General features: G+C 43.5%; 1 protein-coding gene across 30 annotated transcripts in view; it reads right to left on the bottom strand.

Moving 5' to 3' along the window:
• LOC101067381 (ankyrin-3-like) overlaps positions 1-26,758 on the bottom strand; it is a 79,139-nt gene that overhangs the window by 10,362 nt on the left and 42,019 nt on the right. For 13 of the 30 annotated variants that reach the window (XM_029835496.1, XM_029835497.1, XM_029835506.1 and 10 more), the window contains 24 exons: positions 26,596-26,694; positions 26,316-26,513; positions 24,829-24,927; positions 24,405-24,503; positions 23,701-23,898; positions 23,494-23,592; positions 23,036-23,134; positions 22,861-22,959; positions 22,680-22,775; positions 21,805-21,877; positions 18,785-18,908; positions 16,355-16,457; positions 15,250-15,359; positions 13,584-13,808; positions 13,340-13,494; positions 12,930-13,141; positions 12,493-12,700; positions 12,150-12,246; positions 11,372-11,600; positions 11,140-11,265; positions 10,628-10,750; positions 10,186-10,212; positions 9,296-9,377; positions 1,031-8,236 (listed from right to left, as the gene is read on the bottom strand). In XM_029835496.1, coding sequence (XP_029691356.1) covers positions 1,031-8,236; positions 9,296-9,377; positions 10,186-10,212; positions 10,628-10,750; positions 11,140-11,265; positions 11,372-11,600; positions 12,150-12,246; positions 12,493-12,700; positions 12,930-13,141; positions 13,340-13,494; positions 13,584-13,808; positions 15,250-15,359; positions 16,355-16,457; positions 18,785-18,908; positions 21,805-21,877; positions 22,680-22,775; positions 22,861-22,959; positions 23,036-23,134; positions 23,494-23,592; positions 23,701-23,898; positions 24,405-24,503; positions 24,829-24,927; positions 26,316-26,513; positions 26,596-26,694 — 10,186 coding nt within the window. The other 17 variants (XM_029835521.1, XM_029835522.1, XM_029835511.1 and 14 more) reach the window with 16 other exon arrangements.

Here is a 26,758-nt window from a genome sequence, read left to right as displayed (position 1 = left end):
ATGGTTTGAGGTTCAGCTATTTCTCAATAAGGTGACAAGAAAGGGTACTTTGTAACAGAGACATTATGGGAAACTTACAGACCAACTGTTGTTGTGACTGTCTAGTATTTATCATCTAGACACAGTAACTGTCTTCAGAACCACATAAGACATGACTCTTCATGACAGACTCATAGTTATACTAAATTTTGGCCGGAAAGGTCGCATTCTAAAATGTCAACATCTGTAGAAATATGTGTGTTCTTCCAAACATTGGTTAGTTGACAATGACAGTAAAAATTCTACTAATACAAATTACACAATTACTTGGTAGCTGGCCCGCACATATAAACAAAGACCATGAAGTCATCAAGGGGCTGGTTGTGCCAGTGGACCAGTCCCTACTACTGGCATGCTTTACTGGACTACACAGAGTTTCAGTTGCATTCACACCTTGATGGATTGGACAAAGTGTTCCAAAACACAGGGGTGTTTCTATGTTCAACCAGTTCACACATACGTGATCACAAAATCACAATTGGTTCAGTTTTATTTACAGTAAAAAAAAGGAGAGACGACCCAGATGTGAAGGAGAAACGTGACCTATTCTGGGTCATTGCACACCCCACTAGCTATACAAATCTTAACTTACACATTGCAAAGTGCAAGTATAACAATGGCAAGAAAGACCCTGTGTGTGTGTGTGTTGGTGTACTTTACAATCCAAGGTGTAAAGGTAAAAATACCCACGGCACAAACATAAGCTTATTCAGAATAAATCTGATTTGGAACAAACCAAAAATTTCCAGGTGTGAATGCAGCCAAATGTGTTGGCAGAGGGGACAGAATCTTGCAACGGGAACAAAACAGTACAGAATAAATCAATGACCAAAATAATTTAAATGACAACTACTGTTCTGAAGAGAAGATGTAAACACACCACAGCATTCCAGTCCATCCATTAAAACAATCACAATAATGTCATGCAACTACATGTGAAGTATATAAATCTATAGATGTATTTTAAACATAGTGTGAAAGTTTTACAAACTAGGCTTGATCTCCGCGATGGGAGGCGTTCGAGACCCTGTGAGTCCCTGACTGCCCTCCTTCCCACCAGTCCTCCTACTCCTTCTGCTTCTCTCACTGCCGGAGGCCCTGTCCGTCGTCGCCACCTTTGTCCTTACGGACGCGGCCCCGGCCTCAGCCCTCAAACCTCTACCAGACCTGGATGAGCGGGAGGGCTGGGAAGGCTGGGAGGCGTCCGACAGAGAGGTGCTCCGGGAGGTGCTGTCTTCCTCCGACTGCTCTGTCTGTACTTTTTTCTCCTCGTCTGATAGGCGGTCCACCAACTTTTGCGTTTCCCCACTAATGCCTTTAAAGTATTCAATGGTGTGCTTACAAACTTCACTAGGATTCTCTTGTGTGTGCTGTTTAGCCACTCCCCCAAATGTGACATTGCAAACCTGATTTCTCTCCTTTACTGCTTGCCTCAAGGGTAATTTTATGTCCAGCACTCTTGTTGGCAACGCGCTAACCTGATTTGAAACAAGTGAGCTGCCTGTTGCCCCAGATCCACTCTTTTTGATATCTTTGATAGGTATTCTAGACCGAGGTTCTACTTTGGCTATGGCAGGTTCTCTTCTTTTCCTGATCTCAACTGTAACTGCTTGTTTGGGTTTCTGTTTGCCTACTGCTGTCCCCTGTGTGTGAAATGACCAACCGGATGCCTTTACGGGCAGCCTCGACTTTGGCTGCTTGACTTCACCTTCTTTGACAGTTTCACTTTTTGATTCCGATAATAGAGGTCTGTGCTTTACTTCTGATTTCTCCTCTGTAACATCACAGCATAATGTTTCTATCCTGCTAGCTTTCTGAAGGGTGGGCTCAGAGGAGGACTGTAAATTAAACACCACACTTCCACATTGAATGTAGTTGGCCTGAACACTGGACGACTCAAGGTTATTGTTGTTGTTGCAGTTCTCAGCGGGGTAATCTCTTCCTCCTAACTTAAGGTCAGTGTACTTGCTCGACTGGCTTTCTGAACAATGGCTCTCTATACTGATGTATTCAGGCACTAAGTGACCTTCAGACATGTCAGCTTTACAGCAGGACAGCTCCCCTGTTTCTTTTTTCACAGTTATCGAGGCAGCTATGCCCATCTTAATAGGGGTGCGTAGTTTGGGGTCAACTTTAGAGGCTGTGATTGTGCATGAGGATGCAGTCTCAACTACTGCTTCACAAGTGGGGGCCTCAGTAACAGTATGAGTATCAGTGCCAGACTCTGCCGGGCTGCATGTTGCTGCTGTTGTTGTTGGTGTAGTGCTGTTGTCTATTGTAGTGTCTATTAATTTCAGCATCCCGTCTACAGTGAAACTTTCCTCTGGTTTTGACTGAGAATTTATTCCCAGGCTCTTGCCCCCTTTACCCTTTTCCCCTGTTTTAGGGTCAGAGGAATGCTCACCAATCTGAAAAAACTGAAGCCTCTCTTCAACAAAGTCTCTCTTGCTCATGTCAATTGCACCACTGCGGGTCATCTCAAACATCTTCCCTTCGTGGAAAGGGAAGGGGTTAGGCTCGCTAGTCGGTGTACTCTCATCAGTCGGTGTTCGAGCAGGAGTTGTGTCAGGTGTTGTAGCCTGTGATTTGTCCTCCACTGATAAACCAAAGGTCTTAGGGTCTTCCTCTTTTGTTTTAGACTCAAAAACTCCCTCATTCTCTCCACCTTTAGAAGACCAGGGGTCAAAGTCGAGGCCTTTGGTGGCAACAGTTTTAAACGTTGAATTCAACTCCTTTTCAAGCTGGTAGCCAAAACAGTTTTCTCCAATGCCCTGTCTGTCTGGATGTCTCCCTTCCAAAGTGTAATCTCTTTCATCTCCACTGCTTTTCACTGTAGATGTGGTGGTTTTTGTCTTCCCATTATTCCCCATTTCCTCACATTTCTCCTCCTCAATCACTTCAAGCTTTGACTGACTAAATGTGCGGTCAGATGTTTTTCCATCGTTGGAGAGGCTGGATGTTTTATGGTCCTCACTCAGTCCATCATCCTCATCCTGAAGGTCATACCCATCTAGAGAGTCTATTTCAGTTGCATCTGTGTCATGGGAGAACTCAGCTGTGGTTGCAATAGAGCAGTCAGTGATAGACTGGTCATTGCCATTTTGATCAGAGTCAGCATCATCTCCTTTGACAACACCTTCTATCCCATGGTCCTTATTCCCATTTTTCTCTGTTTTTTTGTGTTTCATGTGCTTTTCCCCCTCCTCTTTCATTTTAAAAGTGTACTTTTTGACAGGAATAGGGTGAAAGACAGACTCATCATCAGAAGAATCACTATTATCAGCTCCAGGAGGAAGAGGGGATGGAGGTTGGACTCTGATGATGGGCTCAGCTAAGAGGTGCCTATCATGTTCCTCTTGAAGATTCACTTCCATCATCTCAGTCTCTGCCTCAGAAGAAGTACATGAACACCTTTTCTCAAGATGTGATTGTTCTGACTCTAGTGGAGGTGGTGGTGGAAACTCTATATAAGCCACTCCTTTCTCCATTGCCATCTGTCTCTCTGCATCCACAGTTTTTATTATATTCTCAGAGAGAGCTGACTTTATTTTTTCCTTCAAGGCATCCTTATACATACTGCTTTTTCGTTCTTCCTCCTCAGACTCCTCTGGGATGGTGCACGGCATGCCAGGCATGGGGCCTATAACAGAGTCTGGAGTTCTTGAGGTCAAGCTTGGTTCTTCTGAACTGGGGGTCTCGGGGGTAACAGGACTTTTACCGGAGCAATCCATGAAAGTCACTTGCTCTAGAGTGTCATCTTCTGGACTTCCCTGAGGAGATGAAGACTGTTTTTGCTTCATAGTATAAAATGTACCCCTTGACTCATGTACCGTTCTACTCTCATGGCTTACAATCTTCTTATAGGTTCCCAGCTGGCCTGATCCAGTCTCTTTTTCATACTGCTTTCCTACTTGGATGCTAACATATACAGGCAAGGGTTTAATAACTTTGAATCCCTCTGTGATGGCTACGGGATTTCCTTGTTCCAGATACTCTACTTGGTCACCATCAACCCCATTGCACACTATATTTGTACGACTGTTATCTATTGATTTGGGTGTATCGTGGATGGAATTGTTGGAGTCAGAAACACTGTGTAATCGGGTTCTTGTTAACATAGGTATATGAGACCCTGTACTCTGAACAGGATCAACACAGGCATCTAATTTAAAAGGGGCAGACTTTTGATTTTCTGAAAATTCAGATGGCTTTCTTACAGGAATTTGTGATTCCGAGTTTTTTTTTAGACTGTCACTCCGAGTTGAACTTTCTCTGACAACATATTCTGTATATATGATTTTCTTGGTGGTTTCTTGTCTTGGGGAGTTACTACTTTTGCTATTTTTCATAGAGTTGTGAATTTCAGAATGAGACAGTTTGGCAGACTGAGGCTTATAGGTGCCATAATGTTGGCTTTCAGAGTTTTTGAATAAACCTTTTTCTTCTTGACCTTTTCCACTCCCTTGAAATTTGCAGGGGAGATTAACTGACTGATTTTCTGAACATTTCCTGTGACCTATCAGAGTGTCAGGGGCTTTTGGAATGTCTGAACCAGCAAATACCTGATAAGCAGGCAGCTTGGTTTCCTGGAGTTTCCTAACTGGGGGATTTAAATTTTGGCCACCCTGGCTATTCTTGGGCTCATGTCTTTGAGCTTCTTGCTCAAACTTTAATCTTACAGCACTGACTTTGGAAGTTGACATTTGTACTGGTTTAGGGTTGTCTCTGGTGTATTCTTGAGATTTACTATCTCCATGATTTTTTGAAATTGCATCAGTGTACTGCAGTATTACTCTTCTTTCTGGACTGCTGGGTAAACTGGCACATTTTCTCTCACTGGAGGTAAATCTATCTCTGAGTCTTTCCCTGCTCCATTCTTCTCCACTGCCCCCATTCCTATATGATGACCTCTCTGGACTGCTGTGTGTGGAACTGGGCCTTGATCTGGACTCTCTGAAGTCTGATCTGCGAGACTTTTTTTCTGGGGAAGAGAGCTCATCGTTCAGCTGCTCTGTTTTATCACGAAAAAACTGAGATACTTCACTCAGTTTTTCCTCTGCTTCTTTAACAGTCCTGTCAACTCTGTCCTCATATGCAAGCTGCTCTCTGACATTTTGCCCGTCATCTGACACATGCATCCACACTGACTGTTTTGGATTACCTGGCTCAGGAGGATACTGTAACTGTGTAAGTTTGTCAAAGTTGTTATCAACATTGGCCATTCTGCCAGATTTATCAAATACGTTCCTCGACGACCTAAAAACATACTCAGTCCTTGGTCCGACAGATCTGCCCTCACTGTGACTGCTTCTGTCAGGTGACCGAAAGCGAGACCTGTCACTCAGATAGTCTTCTGTGTCAGAATGTGACTGGTCAATTTTTTCTGACAGTAGCATTTTTTCTGCAAAATTATAAGATTCTCCCCTTAGTTCTGATGATTCATCCTCATTGTACTGAACAGATTGCTGACTAAGCATCTTTAGTTTTTTGTAAGAGTCATCCGATACAAGTTGTGCTGAATTTGGTCGACTGTCGTCCTCTTGTGACATTGGTGTGTTCACTCTCGGAGAGTCAAGATACCCTGGGAGTGGTTCTTCAATGTCTTCCTCTTCCAGCCGATTACTCGGGTAATAATACATTTCTTTTTCTCCATGATTTTTTGTCTCTCTGATGATGACCTCCGTTGGTTCAGTTTTATTGCCTTTTTCAATGTGAACTTCAATTATTCTTTCAACCTTAGGTCTGGAATGAATATCTTCAAAGACTCTTTGTGACGTTTCCTCATTGGCAGATTTGTGTTCAAAGAGACCAACCAGTTCTCTGGAGGGGTCCTTGCCTGACTGAAATGCCTTCATTATGTCATGAACAGACATAGTTTCATCACACCTTTCTGAAGTCATGTCTTTGCCAGGCGGGTTATGATAGACCATTCTGGTGGTGGTGGTTATGTGAGTCTCTTCTTTTACCCTCATTCCAGTTCCCTTCGAGTCTTCATCAGGGCTGACCTTTACCGAGAAGCATTTACTCTGTTCAGGAGTTGGTGTAGCTTGATTCTGACACCCTCTAGAATCAGAATTGGTATATCTCACGGATTGTGGACTATCCATGGCTGCTTTTTTGTTGTCTTCTGTAGGCTCATAGCTCCTGATGACATGTACAACCTCAGTCCTTGTTTCAGTAATTACTGGGGGCACAGGGATATCCTGAAAAAGGGCCTTGGGGCCCATACCTTCAGCGCTTTGTGGAGCAGAGGGTGTTCTTTCACTCCTGGTCTCAAAGCCACTATCTGAAAGTGGGCTTTTATCCTGTTCATGTGAGATATCGTCTGGAGATTCTAACACAGTGTCTGCTCCAAAAAGTACATCTGTCCCTTTACTAGGCTCTTTGTCTGAAACCGATGACCTCATGTTAGATGGAGGCATTTTAAGTTTATTCTCCTGAACTGCAATGGTGGGTTTTAAAACACGTTTCTGCTTCTCCTTGCCTTCTACATCTTTCTTGACTTCATCTACTTGATGCTTTGCTTCATGTATTTTGGAGAAAGAGCTGCTACCAACATCGTTGACCAAGTAGTCAACCACTTTGGACAGATTAAAGTCCTGGTCTGGTATTGTTTTTGATTTAGCTTGATGAACAACGGTCTCATATCTTGGTGGGTAGCTCCAGTTACTTGGAGGTTGTTCAACCTGCATCTTAGAGAAGTGAATGTCATCCAAAGAATCTCTTGCCATGGAAGACTTTCCATCCTTCACAGCTTCTTTCGTCAGGATTTCACTCACTTTTACCAAATCGTGTTTTACTTTTTCAACAATCCTGTATGGCTCCTCATCTTCTATCTTAGCCTCTTTGGGAGAATCAGACTGAAATCCTTTATTAGCTGTGGAATTTGGGTCTGTCTGTAAAATGGCTGACATCCGTATGAGGTCCTCTTTCATATCAGCAACATCTTTCAGAATCTCTTGGCTAGAGGACAAGGGTGATGTGGTACTCGATTTCAGACCAGCTGAAAAGAGCGGGGCTTTGATAGGAGAGAGAGTTCTGGCAAAAGATGACTGTAGTTGAGCATTGACCTCTGGGGCCACAGTCTTCCTGGGGGATAGAAGCGCAGCAGCCGATTTAGACACCTCAGGTAACTTTTTGAACTGTGGCTCTGGCATCACATTAATGACAGAGTACACAGGAACAGTCACTGTGCTGGATGTAACAGCAGTGGTGGCACTGGGAGGGGATCTAAAAGAAGCATAAAGGGAATTAGAAGCTGATGACCTAATTGACTGATAAGACGATGATGCTGAGGAGGACATGGACTTCAAGGTACCATAGCCAGCAGAACAAGAATTAAATGTTTTTTCAACCTCATCAAAGGCGGCACTGACATTTGTAGTTGCCGCATTGGTGGTCGCTTGTATTCTCTCCTGTAGGCTGCTTGTGAGGAGAGATGTAGGGGATGAAGAACGGTACTGTGAAGGTGACACAGTTCCATTTATCAAAGCTGCAGCACTCGGGGATGTGTTGGTTTTCAATGGTGAAGACAGCGAGGAAAAAAAGGTTCTTGCAGGGTTGATGGCATCTAAGGCAAATGAACGTACGGAGGAGAGACCAGGGACAGTTTTGATTGTGGACGATGTGCCACTTGAGCCTGTCATGGCAGTCTTGTATGGCAGAGGTGAACTGAACATTGTCAGCGAAGATTTAGGAGAGGCAGGTGGGGTCATGCCTCGATCAAGGAGAGGACTTGATCCTCCAGATGTAGTTATAGGTGAAGTCCTGGCAGACAACGTGGTCAGTCCTTTGGTAGATAATAAATCAGGCACGTTTTTACCTGGTGAGGCCAGAGGACTGGGAGCAATCTGGACAGGGTACTGGACCTGCTGAACTACAGTTTTTATAGGTGAGGAGATAGTTCTATAAGATCGGATGGGAGAGGCCATGTCACTAATTGATTTAACAGAAGAGGCTGGAGATCCTGGTACATTGGTCTTAATGGGGGAGGCAGAGTTGATGGACCATACAGACTTTAATGGAGAGGCAGACGGTGTGTTGGATGATGAACTTGAAAGGGAGCCAAATCCAGACTTGGCTTGGCCAGGGATGGAGACAGGAACAGGCGTCCACGCCTGATAAGATCTCGTTGAAAAGACAGGTTTGTGAGGGTAGCTAGAAGGCTGTGTTCTTGGTGAGCTTCGATCAGTTGTTTCTTCAGCAATAATTTAAACCAAAAGCAATAAACACAAAATTAAAATAAAAGAATTACAAACAAAACAAAAAAAAAAGAGAGAAAATCTTAGTCAGTCAGAAGCATCATTACTCACAGTAGCAGGACAAAATGTAAAATCAAATGTAAAATCAATGAGTCATGGCAAAATACAGCAGACAAAGAATAATGCATGGATGAACAAAATGCTTTACAGACAGGTGGAGAAAAAAACAAGTTAATTGACTTTGATGTGCTTACACAATCAGCCTCCTTGCAATTGCGTCTTTTACTGTACTTTTTTTTATGCTGGTTACATTTCATTCAGTTCTAAAGCCTGAGATCCCACCACAAGAATATAGCATTAACAATAACAGCAAAAACAGAACAAAAATGTACTGGGCCATGGCATAAAATAAAATAAACTGTATGGTTGCACTTTACTGCTTTACTTTATTGATTCTGGTGGTGTTTTCATTTTTTCTTGAACCAACTGGAGGAGGTGTTTCATAGTTTTATATTTTTTCCTTGGTTGGACAAGCCTGGAGCATATCTTACCCTCAAAGTACATCATTTGGAAGAACAAAAAACATGCAATATTGAAGAAAACTTACTTCATCTGACTGTAGAATAAATTAAAATGAATGTAAAGTGCAACCTTTTACCACACTGATATCTACAGCTACACAAACCACAAAGCCAGTAATAATTAAATGGCCACTGCAAGAATGGAAACAGTTCAAAATAGTTTTATTCAACATGAACTAATGCTTTTTTGCTTAAATTGTGACATAATCCTCAGAGTTTGGAGTTTTGACAAATGTAAATGAACAGGGATGATATTAAACAACATGAAGTAAGTAAGCAAAGAATAACAGACAGAAAAAAGACATGCAATCTTGTGATAAATGACATGTGTGTAAAGAAAAGGTCTCAAACATATTTTGTTGCATTAAAGTCTTTGTATGTTATGGGTGTATGGGGACGTAATGTATGATGTCTAATAGGAAGACTAAACTGCTTCAAATGACAAAATCGTGTAAGTAAAAATGGTAAACTCACTCGCTGCTGGGTCAGTCAAATAGCTGTAGCGCTTACGCAAAGCTAAGGAGGCAAAGGTATGACGTCGCTCTGGCTTTTCAGTCTGAAACAAAAAAGAACAATGGAGGCTTAAACATAAAATATAGTGAATTTATCTATTCTTTATCATAATTAACAGCAGTAGCCTGTGAGCTCAGACGCTAAAGGTGCATGAATGCCATTACTGCTGAAACACGGAGGAGCTGCAGGGCACCGCACCAGCTAGTCTGGGAAGTAAGGAGACACAGCACTAATTCACTGGTGTGGACAGAACATCTGCTATATATTTCTCGTCGACTTAATTGAATTTCATGATAAACTTTACAGTCATTCTGGACTTGATTTACGATCAGATTGCAAAAAATAAGTTGTTTTTTCAACTTTAACCCACTCCATAATTAGACTTCACATCTTGTTCAGGGTTTTTGGAAGCAAACTTTTGAAACAAAGTAAGTTTTTCATTTTCAGCAATACTATCAACATTAAGTCTGGTGGGTGAGTTACTGCTACCTTTAAGGTTAGTGTTCTTGTGAAAATTGTTACTATTGAGTAAAACTGTTTTAGCATGTGCAGATACTTGAAATCAACTCAATGACAAAAACAGAACTAGAAAAAACTAAGCAGACAAATGATAAGAGTTTAAAACACCAGTCTGGTGCATTCATGGCTGAGATGAATAAGAGATGGAGAACAAGCTGCTGAGCAGAGGACAGGAGACCCTGACTGACATTGACGGCACATCATGCACTACACAACGGCAGTAAAAACATGCGGTCATAAGCATCTTTCACACACAGATTTCTTAGCACCTGCAGTCAGGCTAAGAAAAAAAGAGGAAGCTATTGCATGAGTTGATGAAGACTCTGTTTTACCTCATCATCAGGATCAGACTCCATATCCTGTGATATTCCAAGATGCATTGCAGCAGAGGAGAGAGGTGGCACAACAGACAGGGCAGCAAAGTTACAGTGAGCAGCGAGTGGAAACAAAATTTACGTGATGTAAATGAAGCAGCAAAAACAGCTGTAAAAATCAACAGTAAAATAAGGAAAGAAAAAGGAAAATTGTCTCAGTGTCAAAAATCGGTACAATTGTACACACACAATGAGCCAGGCACATGGAACAAGCATGTGTCATGTCTGGCTGCAGACTCCTCGAACTGGCACACTAAATAAAAGACACGGGCAGCAGGCAGTCACTGCTGACAAAATGAAATTCAGGGCCTCTGATGTCTGGACAATATTCTGCTTCATTTCCATGTGGATGATATGGTCCCACTCAAAAACAGAGAATATTCAAACACGGACACATTACCTTCTTGTGGGTTGGCAGTGTGATATTCAAATTGCAGACGGCAGTTGGCGGAACGCCCTTGGTGGTTTTTGGTTCTCTAAGGAAGGAGATGCGGCCGCAGGGCTCCTGACCCATATCTCTAATCTGAAAACAGTAGAGGACAAATAAAGACAATGTTCTGAGTTCAGAGCCACATGAAAAATATCCAGAAGAAGATGTTTGGATAATAACAGTAAATATCTGGATAGTTGCTGCTGGAGAAATGTCTTCTACTTAATGACTGATATTGGGCCAGAAGGTTCTGCACATCTTAGCTTAAGAGAGTTCGACCCTCGGAACTCTCTAAGATTCTCTTTGCTCTAGATGACTGAGAACATTCACCGGTTAGCTTCTGCAAAAACTCGTATCAGCATGCTTTTGTCTATTTTCACATAAGCTAAAGCTCAGAAAATTGTGAGAATTGCAACTGCCAAACTGACTATTGTTGGATAGTAAATAAGTAGATAAAAAAGAAGCAGAACTGTACTTCATACCTTCACATTAAAAGGAAGCCTATTTTCTTTGAAGGAGTAGAAGTTAAAAACCAGCTGCTGCCCGCTTTTGGTGAGAGGCGACAGGTTGCCGTAACAATCCACGTGAATAGGTTTACCCTCAAGGACCTACAGAGTTCCGGTGCAGGAGAAATAAGTGAGTGATAAGCACAATATAACAGCTGTATTAAATGCTTGCTGCATGCATGTTGCACCCAGGATCAGACACTCCCACCTCAATATCTTTGCTCCGAGCCACCTCCTCAAAGTTCTCTTGTTGTTCAAGAGTTTTATCCACCTTGTCGTCCGTCATGCAGAAACAGCGAAGCCGAGCCTCAACGACGTCGTTCATCTTGGCAAACACCACAAACTTGGCCAGATATGGCACGCAGATCAGCTCCCGGTATAACTGAGACGCCAGACTCACCGTCTCAGGAATCTGGTGACAGTCTGCAAGCCAAAACCTTTGGAGTGACAGCGAGAGCAGAAGAGAGACGGGAGGAGGGAAAAGGGAATACTGAGTCAGCGAGGACAACTGCAAAACTCTAGTCACATTTCTATATGACTTCACTGTTTACAGATCAAACAAGATGTTATTTCTGAGGTGAACATAAAACAGTTGTGTAGTAAGCTAATAAGAGAATTTAGAAAGAGGGCTCCCCTAACTATTGGTCAGGTGGTCACCAACACTATTGGTCAGGTGGTCAGAATTGAAAAGGGTTTAATTTGGACAATAAACTTGATCATCAAGCTTAAATGACAAGAGACTTAAAGCTTTTATTGTACATCCTGTTTTACATCATCAATGTGTGGATCTGCAGCATAATGCTTGGTTTCATCCTCGTGCTTTACCTTAGCCATCTACACTGACATCCTTCCACCTCTACCTGTGATTCCAATGTTATTGTGCTAATATTGCATGGAAACACCTACTATACGGATGCACACGGTTCATAATGAGCTGCCTTTTTGGTTGAAGAGGGTCACCTGCACGCAGGATGTGAATGTCTCACCTGGCCGACACGTTTGTGGTGAAGGAGACACATTCAGTTACAAACGACAGCGGCGTGGTGCCCGTGATGTCCTCCCACTGAGCAGGAGATGTCCCTCCTGCATGAGACAGGGAAACAGATCAGCTCTGGCTTTTTAACCTTCAGCCTGTTCTCATGCTGTGATTAGCTTCTGTAATTATAGCTTTAACAGCTCTCTATTATCCGTTTCCTTAAATGGCCACAGAATGTCCATGGATTTCCAGTGGCACAAATGGCAAAAGGACTTGCTGGATTATAAAGCTAGACTGTAAATGAATGGTGGGTCTGCAGAAGCTGTGTTGCTGTGCCAGAGTCACGTTCTCACCTGTGATGCTGCAGAGCAGACGCAGACACGGTGCACAGTCGCCCCGTTGGCCGCTAGGATGACCTTCGGCCGATCGAGGAGGCACTGGAATTGTCATAGTGATGGGTTTGTGGAACTTCCTCCTCCTGGGCTCCACCGTGACGATGGGGCTAAAGGTGGCTCTGTTCCCAAGGATGGCTCTTACCAGCTCATCTGGCACAGGCTGAGCCTGAACACAAACACAAGATCACAGAGTAACACACTCAATCTGTATTTGCTGATATAACTCTGACAAATGTTCTACTTTTCCCCAAACTTTTAGCAAAACCATTAAAACATGTGAGGATTAATCAATACTGAGCCAAAAACAGCTCAGCTATGATAAGATAATCTGTCAGCATCCACACCAAATCAAGAAGCTACTGAACATTGTTCTGGTTAGAGGAGCCTGGGGGTACCTGCAAGCCAACACGGATTTTCTTGGTGAGTGCCCCCTGTGGGAATGAAGCCTGGACCATGGGCACGGTGCTGCTGGACAGCATGCCTCCATCAGGGCCCATGTGGTTGGAATCCTGCTTTATCCGTGACACCACAGCGAAATACTGAGGAAAATCTGTCGTGACAATGCGGCAAATGCGCTTCTTCTCCAACTCAACAGGACTGTCCAGCTCTAAGAGGGAAATATTTAGAGCAAAGCTCAACTGTAACATTCGCTCACTCTCTGTGTTGCTCTCTCAAAAAATGAGAACAATCAAGTTCCTCAAGAGACTGAACAAGAGTCTACGCTTCTGTGTAGGCAGGGACATCTCCAACTGTCACTGTTGACCATTTGATTCTGTGATGCATCAGACACGGGACTTTCTTTTACCTTCATCCATTCCAGCGAGCAGCTCGGTGAGGTCTTCCACTCTGATGTCAAACTGGTGCTCTCTCCATGTGTCACCATTGTCACTCCTCAACACTATCAGCTCCCTTTCTTTTCCACGCATTGAACCAAAATGAGGGATCTCCACAATAACGGGACTAAAACACAAAATGTTCCCAGTAAAATGGATCTGGGTGGAAAGTAAAATGGAAGTATTAAGTACAAAAAGGCCTCAGAGTCTTCTTACCCAAGGAACTGAGCCCCAGCAGGTCCGACCTCTATCAGGCGACTGACCAGGCCTTCTCCCTCCACCATGGGTGGGGGGTAAGCTAATTTATGTCTTTTGGCCAAGCGACAGGTGATGCGAGTGGGTGCAGTGCACTTCCTGGGAGGTATGATGATACGCATGCCGGTGTGACGGCTTCCTCTCATGGAACCGCCACGGGCATCCACCATGAAGCTGACCAAGAACCTGCACGGTGTTGGAGAACGGTGTAAGAAAAGAAGAAAATGGCACAACAAAGACAGACAGAAACCACAACACAGACACAAATGAGGAGGACGAGGCCCATGCTGTGATCACCAAATCACCAAACAAAGAGAGGAAGAAAAGAGAAAATAAGGATAAAGAGCGAGACAGATGCTTTCAGATGAGTTCTAAAACGTATCAGTTCTCACCTTCACTTTGGCTCATTTTAGAACATTAAACATGACCAGAAACTGAGCAGGAGACTAATGATGTTGGAGAAAGTTTGCTGGCTGAAGGTGCGACTATTGCCATAGTTTCAGTCTCACTGAAGCAGCAATCACCGATCAAACGTAAACACAGAGGTTTTATGAAGATAAGGTAAACGTGTATGATCTTCCATGTTCTCAGGAATAAGAAAACCTTTTAAACTTGTTATAGACAAACATAAAAATTGAATATTGAGTCTGATGTAGCCATTTGTTCTGTTCGCAGTCTCAGTTAGCTGAGGTACAACGTTCCAACACACTGAGTCTGTGTCTATAGTAGCTGTTGGAATCAGGCTTCTACGTGACATGTATGTTGAAAGATGTAGAAAAGTAGGGGTGCGAGTTTTCCCAACACATTGACTGGACACTACTAAGCTCCACTGAGACACTACTAAGCTCCACTGAGATAAAGAAGGCATAAAGACTACTGCAGATCTGAGGAAAAGAGAGGGATAAGATGAGAGGAGAGGAGAGGAGAAGCAGGGAGCGACATCACTGAGGCATCATGGGTGAAAGGTGGCAGACTTGATCATCACCTGGAGTCATACTGGGGGAGCGGGGAGGAGAAGCTGCAAAAAATACACACACACACACGGAGACAATGCAGGAGGCAAACCCCCAGAACCTGGTTTTAGTATGTTTGTTATTCATGACTTGGTGTGAAATAAGATTCTAAGCTACAGGTGGAAGACATAAAATGGAAGAGAAATGACACAATATAAATGGTGATGGTCAAAATGATAATAATGCTAATAATTCATTTCAGAACTATAATGATAAAAAGGGACTTTAACTACACCAAATAGAACCATATTTTAACACATTTAGGTAAAAAATGCATCAATTTACCGGTACATTAGCATCATATTTATGATCTATTGGAACAAACCTTACTGAGCTGACCAAGTAAAACACAGTAGTCAAAGGAACATGTGGAGGTGATCATGTGTGTGGATTTAGGACATGCACTGTGGAGGGCGGGCTGTGTAGAGCAGTGCAGCCCTGTGCAGCCATGCTGCACCCTGGCTGCGTCCCTACTGCTGCACAGCTGCATCTCTGCTGCAGCCTCGGCTGAACAATAACGTTTTTATGAGAACAACCAGAGATACTGCTCAAGAGCTTTCCTGTACTCTTGCAGGGTTGACCGAAGCAGACAGTACAGACGGAGTGGTTCTTACCCGGAGTGAATGGGGCTGGACATGGTGTTGTGGCTGTGGTCCACGGTGTCTGGAGTCCAGCTATAGCGCCGCATGCACTCAGAGTTGTAGTCTCTGGTCACAGCCAGGTGCTGAAGAAAGTGATCCATTATAGAAAAGATACACGAGTACAGGAGGGTGAAAAAAGAGGAAGATAAAGAAAGACAAAGAAGGATAGAACTGCAACATCAAACAGCAGTAGATGAATTTAAATTAGTGAGCCAAATGATAAAGATGGATGACCAGAAGAGGCAGATACGACCCTCCTGTCTGCTCTAAGACTTCCATTCATGCATGGTTTACAGCACTGGCATCAGCACATTTGTAGCTTTACTTTGTTTAATTAAAATATGAGTTTATACAATTAGGCCATAAACTGACACATGTGCTTCTGTATCTTTGCTGTGGCATCAGATGTCAATGAACAACAATCATGATGATGAACTATGATGAACTTCTATGAGATGAAGTAATATGGACACAAACTGATCAGAAGCAGTAACGGTTCAAGACTTACACCACAGAAATAAAAATCAAATAATATAGGTGAGAAATAAGGTAAATGTCTAAGAACGTCATACTATTCTACCTTGTTGAGGGGGTCAACCAAGTAGGAAATATCTTTACAGACACTCTGAAGCTTAAGACAGAAAAAAAGCCAATTCAAAACCACTTCAATATGTATATATTTTGCAGGGAAGCCCTGACAGTGTAACAAATCTTTTTGGTCATGAACTTATTAATAACACTAATAAAGTGAACATATACAGTTACTCCTGACCTCTCGATGGAGGTTTTTCCCACAGAAAGGCAGAGGAGCCATTTCCCAGACCTCTAAAACCAAAAAAACTCTTCATCCAGGCCCTTCGAGCTCTCAGCACTTTGGATAAAGCAGGAATGGCATCAGCCTGCTTTAATTTCACTTCATCTTTTTTTTTTTTTTTTTTTAAATCGAACCTTCTACAGAGTAAATTTGTTTTTAGACCAAATATAGAGGCGAGTAGATCCGAGGCTGTGAGGAAAAGGATTTGGCAAATGTGGGACAAAGAAACAGACAAAGCTGAGGATGAGGAGAAAGTCATCTTACCGTGTCTTTTGTGGGGGCCAGAATCTCTTCAATCATCATACTGTCTCGAGCAAAGGAGCTCCGGTTTAGTGTGTTGGACCTATCCGAACTGAAGGAGCGGAGGCTAAATGTTACCAGGCAACCCAGCGCCGTAGGCAACAACAAGTGACGGGCAGAAGAAGGCACAACATAAAACACAAAGCAGTCCATTACTAAATGCAACCTCCAGGGAACTGGTTTCACTGGACTGAGAGTCCAAAAGGAAGCAAAAAATAGAAAATCTGACATTCAGGAAGGTCTTCAGAGATCCAGAGATGGAAATGAGAGGTCAGTGTGTTTCCAATAAGACACAGGTAAGAGATATGACTGGAGTGGTGGCAGAAGAGAACCCACTCCTTCAAAAGAGTCTGAGGAATTACGACACGTCCCTTTTTCCACATCTCAAATGTAAAGCTCGCGTCAAACTCATGATGGCGTGAATACAAATAGCACAAGTATAGCAGCTGAGGCAGAATGAAGAATATAAAGACTTTTTGATCTGACACGCTGCAGCCTGATGTGAAGTTGTTTGTCTGCGTTTCAGCCTGGCATACTCGAGATAGTGTGTGCAAGCACAGAGCATTTCAATAAAATGACTGCATCTTTAGAAAGTGAGACCAGGCCGTGTCAGTCCTGAGGAGGAGTCAATGGGCTGTGATGCTGGGGCAGAAACTGCAGAGTTCAGCATTTCTGAACGGCCACACTATTCAGGACAGAGGGAGGCCTTTTGTAGTGCAGCTCACCAACCCCACAATCAAAGTTACCAAGCAACTGGCTATGGCCTGAAGTAGCCTCTGCTCAGCCAGGACCCCTTCATCCTTCACAGTTTCACATCCATCTGACACTAACAACATTTTTTTCTGCTGTCCCAGACTCCACCTGCATGGTGGGAGATGGTTTCATAGCTCGACCAAAGATCTTCTCTGAACCATTTTACTCTTGATCAATCAGACTCCTCCTGCTCCTATGCGGACATGGTCGATGCGTGTTCCTGTCATGTCTGTCATTGTGTGTTCCTGTCCTGTGTGTGCGTGTGCTGATGCAATTAGCTGATTTCCATCTCTGTAAGTCAATATGGGGTGAATGTAAATGATCATATAAGGGATCATAATAAACAGAGGAACATGTATGATCCCTGGAAGTTACACTCACTGTCATGTGTCTATACACACACACACACACACACACACACACACACACACACACACAGACAAACAAAGACAATAATTCGATCGACATTTCCACGCAGCTGACACCAAACAAGTGTCCCCAACAAAATCTAAAGGTCATAGTGTGGCTGCCTTCCTCACACCTGCACCAGGTGCACAGGAGGCTACACAGATTCTAGTGCATCTCTTGCATGTATTTTAGATGAGAAAATAAGGTGACTAAAGTATCTCATGATAAATGAACAAGAGCAAAACACATCACAGCAGCATATCTGCAACCAACACTTGCAGGACGGTAGCAACAGACCATGGATGACTTGTGGTTAGTTATTGGGATAAACAGGGGGTCACAACTGAGGGGACATCAATCACAGGTAAAGGTGGACTCTGCTACTCTTCTTACCTGATTCTAGGGCTAGAATGATGGAAAGGGTGCAGAAAAGCAAGAAAAAAACAGAGTGAATAGCAAAGAATTTTGAGGACATTCCAGCATGATGTGGTTGATTGTATCCTGTGTGGCCCAGTCTAAAGCTCGCGTGTATACTGGTGAGAGTGGAGGCAGCTATTGAACCTGTCTTATTCTTCCCTCTTCACCACAATTATTGATCACATTCACATTAATGATGTTCCAATGTCAGCTCATTACACCCCCAGATGGAAGTCTTTCACTTCGTTTACTCTTTCCCTTCTGGTTGGGGTCAGCTGATATAAGCAGCTTCCTGTCATGGTTACAGTTGCTCTTTGAATCCATCCAACCATCACAGCATGTCTGCTATCTGCCTGTGAGATGACCACACACTCCTGATCTACCGACACACTGTGCTCACCATGCAAATCCATGCTGGAGCTGCAGCTGCTCCGAAGTGACATTAAAGACTTTATCACTGGTGTCATGGACCATGTGAGATCTTTGCAAAACTTTGAACAAGGCCACACAGAATGCTGAGTCATTATGTGGGGTGAATCATTGCATGGCATCGTTCCATCAGCTCTCTCTGGTCTGTTCCACTATTCAGTCACAGTAGCAGCTGGACGATAGGCCACCTGATAAATACTATACAAGGTCCATATGGTTTAATAAATGGATGCAGACCAGACATATAAATAGCGAGGATCAATAACAAGTCTAAAACACATGAAGTAACTACCTCCACTTAGAACTGAGCATACGGTAATTAAGTACTGTGGAGCAAGAGATGACAGCATTGCAGCACAATCCTGTCAGTGCATTCTTCGTTCTCACCTGGCGGAGCGAGCACCGATGCTGAACCCCATGTACCCCTCCTGGGGCAGGGAGTCATCCCCCAGCTCTTTGAGGTCCTGCGGTCGCAGGTATTTGTCAGTGTCCCCCGTCATAGCATCATCTCCTGGAGATGTGTGGAGTCAAATAAAAATAATTATTTTCCATAACTTCAAAAAGCACTGCAAATCAGTACATATGATGCGACAGTACATTATATTATTATGGTAGACGAGGCCTTGGACCACTCTTTCATACCGCCTCGGTGCCGAAGCTCCCTGCAACTTTTGTCGTTGCAACATCTAATTCGACCGCAAAAACACTCACAAATAACAGCGCTGCTGTTGCAGTGGATCAATCAACACTGCTGAGAGAAAAGACATGCAACGACGGCAAACGCAGCTTCTTTTACAGCACCCAAAAGCGCAGTAAAGGATGCTGCAGTAGCAGCCCCCAAGCCAGCAGAGAATCAGCCGATAGTCTAAAACCGCAGCGCACCTCGATCAGCGGACCGGTGAACAATGACATGCCGGTCAATGTAGCCCGCAGAACGGATGCTGTGCTTCCCCTGTTCCCGCATGTCAGACTGTCCTGCCTGAACCACAGTGCTCTTCCACCGCAGACCCCCTCCTGCCTCCAGTACTGCCGCACTCCAATCACACCCATCAAGTCACATGGCTTTAAACACACAGCGCTTCCGGTGTTTTCAAAATAAAAAGACATAGCTGCAAACGTGTACAGTAAAATGCGTCCAGTAGATTTTCGTAGTAGGGTTACGTTAAGCAGTCTGTGGCTACTGTATGATTTTACATATCGTCCTCTAGGAAGAAAAACATCCAGGTAGGACTGTTAGTTTACGTAAACTAGCTAATCAGGAACTCGATTCTCTCTAGTTATACGATGTAAATAAGTATTGGTGCATCGTGCATCATTTAGTCAAACTTTGTAGTCATACAAACAAAAGAGGACAGCTTTTAGGACAGCTTTGTGCAGAAATGTCTTAATATGGTGGAAATAAAACCAATGCACCAACGAATTTTCTGTTAGCTGTTCAACTTTACCCCTTTTGGCGTATTTCCGTGCCATAGACTCACAAATAACACCACAAACTGTACACACACACACACACACTCACACCTGGTTTACATCATATAACCAGAATCGAAAATGTAAAAGCTGTCTTTTAAAAAACGATCTGAAGTCAGTGAATGCTGTGAAATTTTATTCTAACTTACCCTTTTGTAAAGCAGCCATATTAACCAGAGAAGCACCTCTTTCACTAAAAGTTCCACAGAATACGATAGAGAGCGATAGAGAAGTGGACCATTGAGAGCTTCTGCCGATGGAAAAAGTCCCTCTCTCTTCACACGCAGTTAACTCTGACTTGCGCGTTTGGTCGTCCGGTGCGCGATGCGGAATTTATCCCGCTAAAAACATGATTAAAACATGCTTTGTGACACCTAGGCACAAGGGTCTAGGCCTACTCCAAACATTAAATAACTGAGTAGTTCCCCTCTTCAGGTTATCTGATATGGGCAGTCACATCGGGGTTAATGCTCCTCCAAGCAGCTCAAAAAGGAGCTCAACTGATTGGATTTAAAGAGAGAAAGTCCTGGTGCGCCTCTTGCTCGGTGGCATCTAACAGCGAGCTTCGGCAGACAAAGAGTCAACAGCAGGCACCAGAATGAAAAGCGTGAACAGCAGATTGTCACTGGTTTAACTGGGGAAGAAACAAATTAAGCCTCTTTTCTGTCCCACCTTTCCTTCCTGCTATTATAATTATATATTAAAATAATGAGACACAGTTTTCTCAAGTGTTGAGCAGTATAGTGGCCTGCTCTTTGCATTCTCACACAATTAAACTTGCACAAGCCAGTGAGCTCAGAACAAGAGTCGACAGAAAAGTGTCTCCTCAGGGATTATGGAGATATTCTAGCGGTGCAGCAGAGATCAGCAAGGAGCCTTCTTCCCTTAAGATAGCAGAGCTTAGCATGAGATACATGTGTGAGTGCTGGACACGTACTGTAGATCCAACAAACCAGTGGTCCAGGACTGGTCCCATCCTGCAAGCTCAGCCTCGTGCAAAATATATATGTAAACTCTTTTTCTCCTCTAACTCATTTAAACACCCAACGATTAACTGAAACAAGTCTAACACAGCCACCAGCAAAATGTCCCAATACAAATACACACAGTAAAAACCAGAGAGGACGTTTAATCAGAGGATTTGTGTGTGTGTGTGTGTGTGTGTGTGTGTGTGTGTGTGTGCGTGCGTGCGTGCGTGCGTGCATGGCTTGCTGTATCATTTGACACAGAAACACCACCTGACTGTCCCCTGAGCAACAACACATGAACAAGCTCATCAATTTTGCAAGCCTGTTGCCTCTGCGGTTCCAAAACAAAATAGAGACTCATGTGGATGGTTGGACACAAAAGACTGGTGGTGTAAACTTGGCAAAGCAGTTTGACTTCCTGCAAACATACGATGCCAGGTGTCAAAGTTAGAGTTCCTTAGGAAGTTTAGAAGAAGTTTAGGAGTTGGGTGCCGACAGACTGTGTTGTAGAAGGAGAATGTCTGAGGCTTCATCTCAAGAGAGCAAATGTGGTTGAAATGTGAAAATGACAGCACTGTCAGATTTCAGCAGTCAAGCCTGACTTTGACAAAATAATCATTTATTAATGGATTTCTTGATCTGGGGAAAAACCCTGTTTAAAGTGTTTAAAAGTACTGCAGGATATAAAACACAAACTTCACACAGTGTGTGTGTTTAATGGTTTTTCAGGTTCTGCTGGTGAGAAGAGTTATTATCATAGCTTCACAGCAGACGGCTGAGATTTTTAAGGTGTTAAAGGAAAAACACAGGAAAGTGGTGGCATCTGATAAAGACTCCTCATGGAGGGTTTCTGGCACACTGATGTCAACTGTTTGATTCAGACACACATTTATTGAAACATGCACCTTAATGGACCTGGCACTGCTTCACGCAACACTGGGAGGATGTTAGGACTAACCCTAGCCCTACCTTCATCATCTGACATGTCCAGGTACTCGTTCATGGTCTCTGGGACGTTGATTTTGTGTTTTTCTGATGTGCTCTGTAAATGAAACAAATGATTATGAATAAAACGCCCACAGGCCTCAACACGTTGCCAGTGTTCACACTCTGGGCACAGTGTGCTTCCAGCTACATTTAAAACAGAAGGACTATGTGGCAGTGACAGAGGGAATCATATTGGTTGGTTTAAGGCTGGTGTCCCCTCAGACTGCAGCGTTTACTAGAGGCCTCTCACCAGTGAGGAGGAATGACCTTCCTCTTAAGTTATTCATTTGTGACTAATTCACTGAACTGCTGATGGTGCAGGATCCTCACTGACCTTCCTGTCCATCTCCCACTCACTCTCACAGCATCCTGCCACCCTTTTGTCCCCACTTTCAGCCCCCCCCCCCCCCCCCCCGCGCCACCAGTACGGACACGTGTGGATCACATCTCCGTTAGTGAGCTGAGTTATTTAAGGAGAAACCTTAAGCTCCAATTTAAGGCTTCTCTCTCTTTCGCCCTCTTAATCAGGTTAACGTCACACATGTGACACATTTAGACTTACTGACATAGCTGCTGCCTTATTTACAGGTTCTACACACAAACCTCCTTCAGACCTCCTACAGACTTCTGCTGTATTATTGCAGCCGACAGATCCTTTTACATCTTGCTCTGGCAGAAATATTGTTAATATTGTCAGTGTACCCAAATAGAAGGCTGCTGTGATCTCTATGGCACATTCAGTCTCTACTGTGGAAGACTTCTTGTATTTAACCTTCTACACTAAGCCTTATTTATTAGTTTGTAATCTATCAATATTGTGACAGATATGAAACATCAAAAGAGAGCCAGTGTCTCACCATAGCAGCCAGGCTTTCATCTGTCACAACTCTCAGTGTGTCCACCACAGAGATGTAACCAAGGCGACATGCGATGGACAGGGCAGTGTTCCCATTCTGACCAGTAACACAACAAAAAGAAGGCATCAGTAACAGAAAACATCAGGTGATTAATGTTTAGTTTTGGCATGGGTGCACTGACCACAGTGAGCTCGTTGGCTGAGGCACTGTGTTGGAGCAGCAGGTTGACAATATGGGTGTGGCCCTGCTGAGCTGCCTGATGTAGAGGAGTGTAGCCATTCTGGAGACACGCAACTCATCAAAGTAAAGAAAGGGACCAACACATGTGGGACAGCACACAGTGTTTGCCGTCCTACCTTGGTTTTGCCATTGATTCTTGCATGGTTTTGAATCAGGAAGTTTGCCATTTTTGCATTGCCATAGTGACAGGCCACATGTATCGGTGTATAACCCATCTGAGTAGAGGAAGGTAAACAGAGAAAAGGCATGGGGGGGGGGGGGGTGAATATATACAAGAATATTTACTAGCATCTACATTGTGCTGATTGTAGGATTCATTTTGGAAGATTCTATTTCTAACCGACTATAAAGGAAGAAATGATGCTGCTGTGTTACATGACTGTAAAGGCAACGAGTGCCGTGTTGATAGAAAGCACTTGCTGATCAGCTGTGTGCATGTGAGCAGAACAGCAGCATCATCAGCATCATTAGCAGAGCAGTAGCAGCTGAGCAGCAGCAGCCGCCACAGCATAGCAGTGGTGGCAGCAGCAGTATGCTACAGTCTGTACATGTGTGTTTGTATCTGGGACGTCACCTTTGTCTGGGGGTTGACATCAGCCCCGTGGTTGAGAAGGACTTCTGCAACATTGATTTTGTCCTCCTGAGCTGCTAAATGGAGGGGTGTAAGTCCACTCTATGTATGATATAGAAACAAGACAAGCTTTGTTATGGTGAGAGCACATAGTAACAGGTCATGTGATCCAGGAAATAAGCTGCAACAGCAAGCCATGTGAGCATGTACCTTATTGCAGACATTGACATTAGCATTCTTGGCCAACAGCAGTGACACCAGGTCCACACTTCCGTCTTGTGCTGCCAGATGTATGGGGCTGATGCCCTGTCGTGTTACTGCATTGATGTCAGCTCCGTACTCCAGCAGTGTGGTCCCAATATCCATTTGGTTCTTTTTGGCAGCAATGTGCAATGGCGTGTAACCATTCTGGCACCATCCAGAGAAATAAGAGGTTTAAGAATGAAGAATATAGCTCAGAAGAGCTTCAGATATAGATTACTAAGGATGATTAGCCTTCCTCTAAAAGTAGCCCAGTCCTGGTCCACAGAGTGCAGCAAGTCTCTTAAGTGACTGTCCAGCCTAAAACTACTGTATATTCTGACTACCAAGAGAGCATCCTAACCTCAAGTTGAACCTCAAGTCAACATGACACTAGTGGCTTATTTCTGCTTGAGCCAGATATTCCCCATCTGATGGTTTGATGTAAGAACTATGCAGTATATCAGGTAAACAGGAATTGATTGATTATAGGAAAACAATGTTTATATTCAATTAGACCATCAGGGCAGAAAGGACAGAGCAGGACTCTTGCAGGGTACATTTTCATACATGTCACTGTAGATCACATACAGAAGATTAGAGTGACAGTGCTGAACATATAAGCTGGGTGAGTTTAGTGCAGAATGCTGGCTAAGGTGTGTTTGGGTGGGTACCTTGGCAGCAGAATGGGGGGACGCTCCCTGATCCAGCAGTAGCAGTGCCACCCTCTGATTGTCGTAGTGAGCAGCTACATGCAGGGGGGTTAACCCGCTCTACAGCAGCCACCGCATGCACACACACACACACAGACACACACACACAGGCAGGCAACAGTGAGGTCATACTATGGAGCTAATGTAGACAGCAGTCAACAGTGAAACAAGCTCATCAAAAACAGACCATTATATTTTCCTGTATAATTAACATACTGTATGAGTCTAATCTCATGCCTTTCTAACCCACAACATTAGATTTCTGGGAAGGATTTGTAAAATTCAGCCCAAGATCACACTTAAATTACAGCATTTGAAGCATTTTACAGCTAAGAGAAGATGATCTTAGCAAAGGCAGCAGAGACACACAGGACTTTGTTCTCACCTTTCCAGCTGCATCAGGTGCAGCTCTCTTGTGCAGGAGGAGACTGGCCACCTCCATCTTGCCATACTTTGCTGCCACGTGCAGGGGACTGAATCCTTTCTGTGAGAAGATAAAATAAGATGCACTGTCAACAAACAGTGAAAATTGAGTACAGACCTGTGCAGATGGGACACTTATTCCAGAAGAGATTGCAGTTCATGTCACTGTGATGGACCAGGCTGGAGATGTTTCTGTGATGAATGACCTGAATGAGTCTGTCGCATCTCTACACAGCTTTATGCATAAACATCTCCAAAAACAAAGGGACAGTTTCATACTAGAGCTGGAAGATTATGAGATTACCACCACACCAAACAGGAGCAACATGTACAGAAAGCTGTAAAGGACGTTTGATGACATATTTGGAACAACTTTGGCTGTCCCATTGTGTTAAAGAGAAGATTATTTTAGACATTAGGTAATTTTCCTCAGAATATGGATCTTCCACATAATCCCTTTAAATGAGTTATTTTGAGCAGACCTATCATTTCACACAGTAAAGGATCATTTTATAGTAGACAGCTAAGAGTTAATGTGTTCCTCTGCTGAGGTCATCTTCGACGGCCTCTAACAAAATCCCACACGAAGCTGACAGTTTACAGGCACCGCTTTGGTTTTCTGGTTGTTATATTAGATTTATTCTACAGTTCTCCCTTTTCCCTTCCAGGGGTCACAGAGAGGATGCACAATGGGTGAAGGTAGGGTCCACCCCTGCATGAGCTGCGAGTTCATCACAGGGTACCTTGCTTGAGGGCAAATTCAGAGCACTGCCGAAGTACTACCTCCGCCTACTACCAGAACACTTTCTACCATCCTTCTCAGTCCAGTCCCCAACAGATTGAACTACCATTTGACCATTATCATTTTATAAGGATAAGGATAAGGATAAAGGATAAGGATAAAAAACTTTATTGATCCCACATCGGGGAAATTGCACGTTACAGCGGTAGCCCGTGGTGTACAATACAGAAAAGTACTAAAATAAAAAAAATAAAAATAAAAAGACTCTTATATTATGTACATTGCTATGTACATTGTACAGTATATACAGAAATTAGAATTATGTACAGAAGGAATGTCGGACAGTGTATAGAAAAATGAAGGTGCAAGTAAGATGTGCAAATAAGACATTCCAGAGGTAATAAATTATAAATAAATAAATAAATTATATTCCCGTTTTGGTTTCTATGTCACTTTCTGACAATGATTCATGGATAGTGACATATAAACCAAAGAGTACAATGTCAATTCAAGAAAGATTGCATGTTTGAAGGAGACCACGACATTCATCTACTCTCTGTAGATTCTTCTTCACATTATATCACACAAACAAGACCGTCAAATGGGCTGTTGGCGACTACTAGTGGAGAGGAACGGTACTGCAAAGTTATAATTTGATCCACATCAAAACTAGGCGCAAGTTTTTTTTTTAAAAAACCTTGACTCACCTTAGTTGAGGAGGAAAGTGAAGCTCCATTCTCCAGCAACATAACAGCAACATCTTGGTGTCCTTCCCGGGCAGCCAGGTGAAGTGGGGTGTAACCTGAGGTGGTGGCAGCGTTGGCAGAGGCGCCGCACTGCAGAAGCTGCTGGACGATGTCAACTTTGCCCAGACGACTGGAAATATGCAATGCTGTCTGGTCATCCTTCAATAGAACAGAAAATCATTTTAATGGATCTATTCTCCTCCTAGTCACACGTTGAGGGTAACATAACCCGTGTTCAAACCTTGGACTTGGTTTCCACCTTGGCTCCGTTCTTGAGCAGGTACCGGACTACGTCTGCCTGGCCAGCCCTGGCTGCCATATGGAGAGCTGTCTCACCTCGCTAGGAAAACACAAAGAAACAGCCATCAGTGGAAGAGCTGCATATGCGGTGATTTGGAATTTGT

The sequence above is a fragment of the Takifugu rubripes genome, chromosome 4 (assembly GCF_901000725.2).
Source record: "Takifugu rubripes chromosome 4, fTakRub1.2, whole genome shotgun sequence".
Taxonomy (NCBI): Eukaryota; Metazoa; Chordata; class Actinopteri; order Tetraodontiformes; family Tetraodontidae; genus Takifugu; species Takifugu rubripes.
Note: the sequence above shows the minus strand (reverse complement) of the source record. Positions and strands in the feature narration are given on the sequence as shown.